Source organism: Cebus imitator, unplaced genomic scaffold (assembly GCF_001604975.1).
Source record: "Cebus imitator isolate Cc_AM_T3 unplaced genomic scaffold, Cebus_imitator-1.0 Scaffold8, whole genome shotgun sequence".
In the NCBI taxonomy this organism is placed as follows: domain Eukaryota; kingdom Metazoa; phylum Chordata; class Mammalia; order Primates; family Cebidae; genus Cebus; species Cebus imitator.
The window spans coordinates 7,919,246-7,930,409 of record NW_016107323.1 but is presented as its reverse complement, the minus strand read 5'-3'; the positions used below and the strand labels follow the sequence as shown (position 1 = coordinate 7,930,409).

General features: G+C 50.6%; 1 protein-coding gene across 1 annotated transcript; it reads left to right on the top strand.

Moving 5' to 3' along the window:
- Positions 1-1,195: 1,195 nt before the first annotated feature.
- On the top strand, positions 1,196-9,104 carry MYL2 (myosin light chain 2). Its single transcript, XM_017542243.2, has 7 exons — positions 1,196-1,386; positions 2,673-2,759; positions 4,885-4,960; positions 6,393-6,497; positions 7,356-7,434; positions 7,533-7,581; positions 8,762-9,104. The coding sequence occupies exons 1-7, from the start codon at positions 1,384-1,386 to the stop codon at positions 8,858-8,860; spliced, it is 498 nt and encodes a 165-aa protein (XP_017397732.1). The 5' UTR covers positions 1,196-1,383; the 3' UTR covers positions 8,861-9,104.
- Positions 9,105-11,164: the final 2,060 nt, after the last annotated feature.

Below are 11,164 nucleotides of genomic sequence, written 5' to 3'. Positions count from 1 at the left end.
AGGAATGAGCCACCGCACCCAGCTGGAAAGCCGTCTTGAGTAAGAGTATTATATAATAACACCTTGCATTCTGAGAGCAGCTGCTGTTTTCAAGGCCCTTAAAAAGCCTGGACTCTGGAGACAAAGGGGACTCCAGAGGGGTCCACGTCCAGCTCCATCACCGTGTGACCCTGGGCAGCTCACTTCACCTCTCTGAGCTTTTGTCTCCTCATCTGTAAAATGGGGGCATGGATGATGAGGTGGTCCCCACCCTCCAGGGTGGTTGGAAAATTATGAGTGGGAGCCATGAGCGCATGGTGTCCGGCAGGCGCCAGCGCTCAATGAGATTTGTCATTTCTTCAGTCAATAGGTGTTCCTTTTTGAGCTGCTGCTGTGTGCATCACGAGCTGGGAGCTGGGAGATGGTAGGTGGTGGGAGAAACTAAAGCGATCCCCGGCCTCTGAGCTGACGCTCCACGGCCACTGAGCGAAATGAGTCAGTGCGCTACAGAGTGTCAGGCACCTTCTCACGCTGCGCAGAGAAACAAAGCCGAGAAGGGAGATGGGGGGCGGGGCTATTTTGTTTGTTTGTTTTGAGACAGGGTCTTGCTCTGTCACCCAGGCTGGAGTGCAGTGGCGTGATCATGGCTCACTACAGCCTCAACCTCCCAGGCCCAAGTGATCCTCCTGTCCCAGCCTCCTGAATGGCTGGGACTATAGGCATGCACCACCATACACAGCTCATTTTTTTTTTTTTTTAAGCAGAGACAGGTGTCTCCCTATTTTCCCTATGTTGCCCAGGCTGGTCCCAAACTTCTGGGCTCAAACAATCCTCCCACCTTGGCCTCCCACAGTGCTGGGATTTCAGGCATGAGCCACAGAGCCAGAGAGGCTTCACTCCAAAGGTGGTGTCTGAGCAGAGATGCAGTGAAGGCGGTGAAGGGAGGAGCCGTGTGATGATGGACAGAAAGGCATTCCAGGTAGAGGGCACACAGGTGCAGAGGCCCTGAGGCCAGGCCCAGGCCGATAAAAGGAGTGTTTTAGCAGTCTCCTGTCCCTGACACTTTCTTTCTCAAAATTGACAAGCACAAGTGTCCCCAGCCGAAGCACTGCAGAGCGCGCGCAGCATCTCCCCCCGTGACCATGACCCAGCTACTGTCTCTTTAACCTTGAATGCCTTTTTGGGGGCTCACGTGTCACCCGGTGGCAAGTGAGCCACCCTTACTTCAGAAGAACGGCATGGGGTGGGGGGGCCTTAGGTGGTGTCTGCCTCACCTATGACTGCCAAAAGCGGTCATGGGGTTATTTTTAAACATGGGGAGGAAGTATTTATTGTTCCCGGGCTGTGGAGGGCTGGGCGGAGTGTGGAATTCTTCTCGGGAGGCAGTGCTGGGTCCCTTCCACCATGGTGAGTGCGAGGGCTCCAGGAGGTGGTGATGCCGGGTGGGCGAGGAGCGGAAGCCGCTGAAAGCCAGGGACCACAGCGGAGAGGAGGAAGGCGGCTCTCAAAGCCTCCAGCCCCTCGTGGAAAAAGTCCCGTTGGCAGCGTGCGCAGAGGAACCCCAATCAATGCCCGGATAGGCCACAAATAACAGCAGCTCCTGGGGACTCACAAACACAAAATAAGAGAGTTGGCTTTTTTATGCCTTGTCTACTGACCTCTCGAGGAATCAATAACTCTCAGGGCTTGCAAAATGGGATTGAACGCTTTTAAGGATCAAATTGTAATTCTTTCCTCTTGTTCAGGCAGCTGGGAAAAAGAATGTTTTTGTCTTCACTTTTTGAACTTGCAAATTTAAAACCTTTCTTTCTGTGCTGTTGGGTTAGGTGTCTCCCTCCTGAAATGGGCAGTCCCCAAATCGGGGTTAGCACAGGAGGGAGAGTGGTTAGGGGCAGGACCGCTGGAGTCAGAATGCCCGAGTTCAACTCCGGCTCTGCCTTTTGTGTGTGTATGGCTGTGTGATCTTGGGCAAGTGACCCAGCCTCTCTCAGTCTCAGCTGTCTCCCCTGTAAAATGGGGATGATAATAACAGAGTCCACTTGACAGAGCGGTTATGAGAATGAAATAATACGTACAAACAGTGTTGAAGCATTTGCTGTTATTTAAAGTCAGAGAGAAGTGGGGTGGGGAAGAAAGGTGATCTCGCTCTTCGCTGCCTTGTTGACATGGTGCAGGGACAGAGAATTAACAGAGGAGGTTTTGTTGCCATTGGGATCAAGGGAAAATTGTGGGGTGTGGGGCGCAGTTGGGTTTTAACACCTTGAAGAACTGTCATTTCATCTTCGCATTCATCATGGCTTAGTGAGCCTGACTTTTTCCTTCCCTCCGATCAATTCTCCTTCTGTGCATTATTGAGCTTTTTGTGAAATGCATCGGAACAAAAGCGGCTGGAGCCTGCAGGGGTGATCCGCAGGTGCGACCTCGATCCCCAGGGACACACCTGTGCCTTCTCCTAGTTGGTGAAGGAGCCACTGCAAGATGCACAGACGCTTGCAATCCACCGGGACGGGGGCTCTGGAGAAACTTCATGTCATGTCCTTTGCTCCCTCCAGCATCACCATTTTGAGACCTGAGTGTGGGCGCTGTACCCCTATTTCATAGATCAGCAGCTGGCACTCACCCAGAGAAGGGGCCTGACCTAGTTTTCTGACTCCCAGCCTCTCACTCTCCTAATCAGTGCTTTTTTCCCCCAGGCACCTAAGAAAGCAAAGAAGAGAGCCGAGGGCAACTCCAACGTGTTCTCCATGTTCGAACAGACCCAAATCCAGGAATTCAAGGAGGTGGGTGCAGCTGTTAACTCATCCGCCTGGATGGAAATCCCACTGTGAGAGGGAACCCTTTTTTGTTCCAGATTCCCAGCAAGGGCCTTTGACTGGCTGCTTCTGCCCTCCAAACAATCCCAAATTTGGCCTGAATGGGTGTGTAAATTTTTAAAAGAAACTATTTTTAATAACTTCACTGACTATCAAAGTAAAATATATTCCTTGTTGAAAAATGTCAGAAATTTTTTCAGAAAACACAAAAAAAGGAAATAAAATTTACCTACAATTCGATTGCCGATAATCAGCTCGCATTTTAGCATATGCCCATCAAGCCATTTTGTTATCATGGTCTATGCCCACTGATTACTACCTGCATTTTTTTCTTTGAGAAATTCGCCATTAACATTTCCTATCATGTATTTAAACCATTTCCTATGGTTAAATGTGGCGTTTGTTTATAATGTTTTACTATTATAAGTAACACCTCTTTGGTTGTATCTCTGGTTATTTCTTCGGGGGTAAACTCCTAAAAGCGGAACTGCGGCCTCAAAGGAACTTAAAGCAACAACAACAAAAGAACTCAAACCAGACAGAAGCATGGGTCCCCACTGCCCTCCAAAATCACAGCACTCACTCCTGTGCCCAGCAGCCTCGGGAGGAGAGCGCCTTTTCCCCTCAGTTCCATCAATGTTGAGTGTTAATAGTCATGCTTTTTTTTTTTTTGCCAGTCGGGGGATGAAAAGCAGTATCTTCGGGGTTTTAAATTTTACAGTCTTTGATTATTAACCACTAGCCCCGTTTGAAACCCCATCACATTCGATGGCAACAGACCTCCTAAAAAGAACCCAAGTGCCAATTAGACCAAACTGCACACGAGCCTGGAAGGACAGACTCTGAATTCATTCTCCAGCAGTCGTGAGGGCTCACACTGACTCATCCACCCTCCCACCTGGCTCTCCAGAGGGAACTATGCTAAAATGATGCTAAAGAAATCAGTCTGCTTCTTTTTTTCTTTTTCTGTGACAGGGTCTCACTCTGTCACCCAGGCTGGAGTGCAGTGGCACAAGCACGGCTCACTGCAGCCTCAATCTCCCAGATTCAATTAATCCTGCCACCTCAGCCCCCTGAGTAGCTCGGACCACAGATGCACACCACCACACCCAGATAATTTTTTGTGATTTTTGTAAAGAGGGGGTCTCCCTGTGTTGCCCAGGCTGGTCTCAAACTCCTGGGCTCAGGCAGTTCTCCTGACTTGACCTCCCGAAGTGCTGGGATTACAGGTGTGAGCACCGCGCCCCACTCCAGTGTGTTTTATATCAAAGGGGAAGCCATTTGGAGCTTCCAAACAGGACACAAACTGTTGTGCCTTTGTCCTCCCTAACATTCAGACTGCAGGGGTGCCGTGTCCCAGAGGGAAGGAGAAGTTCCTGAGACAGGTGTCATATCTGAACTTGAGATAGTCGCTTTCCAGGGAGAAAGCTACACCTGCCTCTTTCCCTCACTTTGCCCCAACCCCCATAATCAGCTGCCGGGGCCATGGGCCGGTGATGCAAAGAGCTCAAAAAACATAGCCATGATTCCTCATTTGGTTTTGCTTGTTTGTTTGTTTTTGAGACAGAGTCTCGCCCTGTTGCCCAGGCTGGAGTGTAGTGACGCATTCTCAGCTCACTGCAACCTCCACCTCCCAGGTTCAAGCAATTCTCCTCCCTCAGCCTCCCGAGTAGCTAGGATTACAGGCATGTCCCACCACACCTGGCTAATTTTTGTAATTTTAGTACAGATGGGGTTTCACCATGTTGGCCAGGCTGGTCTTGAACTCCTGGCCTCAAGTGATCCACCCACCTCAGTGTCCCACAGTGCTGGGGTTACAGGCATGAGCCACCGAGCCTGGCTATGTGTACAGGCTCTTATGTGGACATGCTTTCAATTCTCTTGCCTATGTATCTAGCAGCGGAATGGCTGGGCCATACGAGGCCTTCCATTTTGAAGAAACTATTGGATTAGTTGTTGACTTTTGATTTGAGGTCCTACAAGGGTCTTTGAAGATCCCAGAATCCTGCTCTTGTCAAGTCCATGGCCCAACCTCCTGGGCAGCTCTGCCGGTTTCTCCCAGGCTGAGCTGCCAATCACTTCCCTTCCCCAGGCCTTCACCATCATGGACCAGAACAGGGATGGCTTCATCGACAAGAACGATCTGAGAGACACCTTTGCTGCCCTTGGTATGTCACACACACCCCGCCCCCCGTTCCTGTAGGAGGGTCTCTTTATCCCACATCCATGAGGGACAGGAGGTGGGACATCAGAAAAGGTCAAGATGGTGTCATTTCCCAAAGAAACAACTCCACCGCAACTGGCCTTTAAGACCAATTTCAGGGGATGGGAAAGGGGTGTTTTCTTTGAGTGGCTTCACATACCTTTTTTCTCTTGAAATAACTTTTTTGTGCAATTTTGAATGTAATGCCAGCTCATAGCAGAAAATGGGGAAAATGCAGAAAAGTAGAAAGGAGAAAGCAACGTCACCCAGAAGGTCATATTCCATTGTGAATGTTTCAGTTTCTTTTCTCTAAATCTCTCTAGACATGTCTGCTTGGTTTGGGTTTTAGTTTTTTTAATTATTAGAATCATTCTATCTTGAATTCTTCTTCTAAAGTGTATCATCTCAACAGTGTGAACATGAGTACATGGAGTTTCTTCAAAATATACATGTCCAATCTGCTACCCACCACCACTTACTCCTGACCTTAGAACTCAGGGCAACCATACACAGCCGTGCAGGTTGCGCACTGCACAATTCTACAGGGAACTATTCGCATTTGTAGTGAGTGTAGCTTTTTATACTTAAAACATACATTGGCTTAAAAGGTGACAGATTTTTCTTATTTGCACAAAGGTAGGCTCGTGGCAGGACTAGAGCAGGTAAATCGGAATCTCTAAGGCTATAGATTACAGCAGGTTTAACTTGAAAAAGTTCCCTCAGGTGATCCTGATCTGTCTCTCCTGCCTCCAACTTTGAAGGGCTAATTTACAACATGAGCCTTTCCTATTTAAGTGAACGATGAAAATATCTACATCAAATGTTCCAGGTTCCGAAGACACTATTTTAAATATAACGAACTGGCCAGGCATGGTGGCTCACACCTATAATCCCAGCACTCTGGGAGGCCGAGGCCAGAGGATCACTTGAGCCCAGGACTTCGAGACCTGCCTGGGCAACATGGCAGAACCATATCTCTCCAATATATATATAGACATATATATATGCACAAAAATTAGCTGGGCGTGGTGGCATGCACCTGCAATCCCAGCTACTTGGGAGGCTGAGGCACAAGAATCGCTTGAACCCGGGAGGCAGAGGTTACAGTGAGTTGAGATTGCACCACTGTACTCCAGCCTGGGTGACAGAGCTAGATCCTATCTGGAAGAAAAAAAATAATGAACCCCTTCCCACATCAGGTTGTTTCCAGTCATTCGGTTCTTATAAATAACACTGTCAAGAACATCTTCTCACATAAGATCTTTGCTTGCATCCACCCATCTCTGATTATTTCTAGACTAGATTTCTTGAAGTGGAATCCCAGGAGCCAGTGGCAGTGTCATGATGGCTCTTTCTCCCCCAGTTTGGAGAACCTGAGTGTGTGTTTCCTACCCTAGGGCGTGTGAACGTGAAAAATGAAGAAATTGATGAAATGATCAAGGAGGCTCCGGGTCCAATTAACTTTACTGTGTTCCTCACAATGTTTGGGGAGAAACTTAAGGGTAAGTTTCTCTCTGTGTGTGTGTGTGTGTGTGTGTGTGTGTGTGTGTGTGTGTGTCTGTGTCTTCAGGGGGCTGGCAGAAGATGGTTAGCTCTCAAAGAGATAAAGCACCATTGGAAAAATAATAAAAACAGCAACTTGGCCGGGCGCAGTGGCTGATGCCTGTAATCCCAGCACCTTCAGAGGCTGAGGTGGAAGGATCACTTGAGGTCAGGAGTTCGAGACCAGCCTGGTCAACATGGTGAAACCTTGTCTCCACTAAAAACACAAAAAAATTAGCCGGGTATGGTAGTATGCACCTGTAGTCCCAGGTACTCCGGAGGCTGAGGCAGGAGAATCACTTGAACCCAGGAAGCGGAGGTTGCAGTAAGCTGAGATTGTGCCACTGCACTCCAGCCTGGGTAAAAGTGAGACTCTGTCTCAAAATAAACAAAAAAATAAAACAAAAAACACAGCTCCAAGACTTACCTAAGTCAAACCTCATGCTAGCCACTTTATATGCATTATCCCCCTTAATAGCAACTAGGAGGTAAGCTCTATTCTTATCTCCAGTTTACAGAAGGGGAACTGAGACTCAGAGACAGAAAGTCATTTGTCTGAGGCCACACAGCTAGCAAGGGCGTGAGTTAAGATTCGAATCCCAGACTTTCAAATCTAGATCATGTTTGACCTTGGGTTCTGAGCCCTCTCTTTCCATATACAGAGGCTCAGTGATCAAATGAAAGCCGGGTCTTTTCCCTCCATGCAAAGCAGTCTTCCTCTGGCCCCTTCATTTCTGGGGAGACTTGGGTCCCGCTGCATGGGGTGCCACTGGTTCCCAGCCACCCCCAGTACATGTAAACTCTATGTTCCGTTTCAGGAGCGGACCCTGAGGAAACCATTCTCAACGCATTCAAAGTGTTTGACCCCGAAGGCAAAGGGGTGCTAAAGGCTGATTAGTGAGTGGGGTCTGTGGGGAGGAGGGGGGTTCCCTGCTTGCCCCCGCCCGCCTACACACACACACCTGACATCAACACCTGCTTTCGTCTCTCTGCAGCGTTCGGGACATGCTGACCACGCAGGCAGAGAGGTTTTCCAAGGAGGAGGTAATGGGGTCCCTTGAGCACTCCCTACACCCCAGCTCCTGGGTTCAACCTCCAGGGGGCTCCATCTCCCCCTCTTGCCTGAAGCACCCCTGACCCCAGACTGACAGAGAACCAGATATCATCTTCCGAGCGCTGGCCTCATTCCATTCTGTGTCCCCCTATGAGGCAGGGACTAGCCTAACTGTCATTTAACAGTTGGGCAAACTGAGACCCAGGGAAGTCAAGTCACTTGTCTAAAATAACAGCAATCACGCCTGTAATCCCAGCATTTAGGGAGGTCGAGGCAAGCAGATCACTTGATGCCAGGAGTTGACAGCAGCCTGGCCAAGATGAGGAAACCCTGCCTCTACTAAAAATACAAAAATTAGCTGGGCATGGTGGTGGACGCCCGTACTCCCAGCCACTCGGGAGGCTGAGGCTCGAGAATTGCTTGAACCCGGGAGGCAGAGGTTGCAGTAAGCCGAGACCATGCCACCTCACTCCATCTGCTGCACCCTGGGCAGCAGAGCAATACTCCATCTCAAAAATAAAATAAAATAAAGCAACTACACTAATAGTACATGCCAGGGCCTGGCTTCAAACGTGACTGCAGGTTCTGCCTTCCTCACGATGCACAGAGACCTGCCTAGAGCATGAAATTATTGCCCCATCCTGCTCCCTTATGTAACCTGCCCAGCCCCTTGGAACCTTTGAGTCTGTGCCCTGCTTCATCCCGGTGGAAGGCTGCGTTTCCAGGGACATCTCTGCAGGGTGTGTACTTGGGAGGGCCCTTGGGGCCAAGGAAGGAAGAACAGGGAAGGGCAAGGAAGGAAAAGTGCATGGAGGAAGAAGTTGAGCCAAGATTCAGGCCCAAAGACCTGCGCCGCTGACTCCCCAGGGAGGGAGCTCGTTCAGCAGCTCTCCCGAGAGCTCCCAAGTCGGGGGAGGTGGCCGCGCCTTTATACCCCTCACACCAACCCGATCTGCTGGCTGTGGCTGCCCAGAAAGGGCGTGGCCTTGTGCCAGGGGGCCCGGAAGGAGCTGGGGAAGTCATTTCCCAAAGGAGGTTCTGAGTGGCCCAGGTTCCCATCCCCCGCCCCACAGCTGTCCGTTCCACGCAGGCCCAGCCCACGGTCCCCCCACCCCACCCATCTTGCTTCCCCACCCATCGACGTCAGCACACCTTGCTGGTTCATTGCAGATTGAACAGATGTTCGCCGCCTTCCCTCCTGACGTGACTGGCAACTTGGACTACAAGAACCTGGTGCATATCATCACCCACGGAGAAGAGAAAGACTAGGAGGGGACCCTCTAGTGCGCCCTGGGCTCCTCTTTGCAGAGTGGTTCCTGCCCTCCTCTCTCTCCCACGAGTACAGCCTCTGTCCCCAGCCTGGTCTGTTAGCTGTGTGGCTGCCCTGTTTATCCACCTCCATCTTCCTTGCAGCCTGGGTGGCTACAGCTGCCTCATGGCCACATATCCTACAGATGGAAATCCATCCAGAGGCCATGTTCCAATAAACAGGAGGTCGTGTATTTGGTCATGACATTCCCCTGTCAGACAGTGCCTTGAGTAAGGAAGGCAAAGGCAGAGGAGCTAGCGATGGCCTTGCAGTTGTTATTATTGAATCTTGGTGACTCTTTATTTAAGATAGACCTTTGCAGCCACTCAGGACTGTTTCTATCAAGGACCATGTTTTACTGGAATGTTAACTGGACAACCACAGCCCTCTGTTCCAAAGAGCTCAAGCATTTAGAGGGCCTTGGTTCCATGACATCCTTCCCTTGGGATGCCATCAGAATGCTTCTCCTGCAAGTGACAGTGGCAAGGAGGAAGCAGCCTGACTCATGGTAGGAACATAGGTCGTTCAATAGCAGTCACGCCTGCTAATCCTAAGAGGGTGATTTCTAGTTTCAGATAAAGTAGAAGCCGTCTGTACTTCTTCCCCAGCAAACATGGAGAGCAGTACTGATTTCTGGCCCCATCTGGGGCCTGGGCCTGGATGTGAACTGATCCTTGATTTTGAGTGCCCACCCTCATGGTTGGAGCGTTCAGGCCTCTTATGGCTGCAAGAGTCCCAATGTAAGAAACAAACAGGACCAGGTGTGGTGGCTCCCACCTGTGATGCTAGCGCTTTGAGAAGCTGAGGCAGGAGGCTCACTTGAGCCCCAAAGTTTGAGAACAGCCTAGACCAACATAGTGAGAGCCAATCTCCACAAAAAATAAATAGCCAGGCATGGTGGTGTGCACGTGTGGTCCCAGCTACCCAGGAGACTGAGGTGGGAGGATCACCTGAGCCCAGAAGGTCAAGGCTGCAGTGAACTGCACTCCAGCCTGGGTGGCAGAGTGAGGCTCTGTCTCTTAGAAAAGAAAAAAAGAAATAGGTTCAAATCACTAAGAAGTCCAGGGGCTTCAGGCACAGTTGCATCCAGGAGCCCAGGCAGTGCCCTCGGAGGCTGGGGAGGCCTCTGTTTTCTGTCACTTTGCTCCGCTCTTGGCAGTGGCAAAATAGTTAAGAGTGTAGCTCCTGCCCCCTTTCCAGCCACTCAGCAATCCTAGAAGGGCACGCTCCTCTCTCTCCCAGCTCCACACAAACATCAGAACAGGGCCTCATGGGATCCCTCCGGGGCACCTGACACCCCTGAGCCTATCACTGTGGACTGGCAGGGGCAGTGCTCTGATGGACAGGCCTGGCTCAACTGATCAGCCTGTGCTGGACTGAAATCAGAGCCCTCCTGAACCCACAGCCTGGAGATGGGAGAGGAGATTCCCTGGAGGAAAACCTGAGAAGAAGCAGGGAGTGGACTTCTTCAGGCACTTCAGGTTCTCAAGAGAATCCCAAGAACCCTCCCAGCACTTTGGGAGGCCGAGTTGGGCGGATTGCTTGAGGTCAGGAGTTTGAGGCCAGCCTGGCCAACATGGCAAAACCCTGTCTCTACTAAAACTACAAACATTAACCAGGCGTGGTTGCAGGCACCTGTAATCCCAGCTACTCAGCAGGCTGAGGCAAGACAATCACTTGAATCCAGGAGGCAAGGTTGCAGTGAGCCGAGATCGCGCCACTCACTGAGCTGAGATCACTCAAGCCTGAGCCACAGAGCCAAACTCCGTCTCAAAAAAAGAAAGAGAGAGAGTCCGGCCAGGCGCAGTAGCCCACACCTGTAATCCCAGCACTTTGGGAGGCTGAGGCAGGCAGATTAGCTGAGATCAGGAGTTCGAGACCAGCCTGACCAACATGAAGAAAGCCTGTCTCCAATAAAAATATCAAATTAGACAGGTGTGGTGGTGGGGCCTGTAATCCCAGCTACTCGGGAGGCTGAGGCAGGAGAATCGCTTGAACCGGGGAGGTGAAGGTTGCCGTGAGCTGAGATCGCGCCACTGCACTCCAGCCTGGGCGACAAGAATGAAAGTCCGTCTAAAAAAAAAAAAGAGAGAATCCCAAGAACCCAAGAACACAGGACACGGCCCAAGTCAATGACATGATGGGAACAAGCTGAAATTGGGTGAGGGGTGGAGCTGGGGTCACAGCAAAGGCAGGAGGGCCCAGGAGGTCAGAGGAGCCACAGCTGGGGCCAGTCTTCAAGGCTCGACAGTGACAACAGCACT

Coding starts and splice junctions, on each gene's coding strand:
- MYL2 (XM_017542243.2), top strand. Junction 7,435..7,532: donor GGGGTGCTAAAGGCTGATTA/GTGAGTGGGGTC, acceptor GTCTCTCTGCAG/CGTTCGGGACATGCTGACCA. Junction 7,582..8,761: donor AGAGGTTTTCCAAGGAGGAG/GTAATGGGGTCC, acceptor GGTTCATTGCAG/ATTGAACAGATGTTCGCCGC.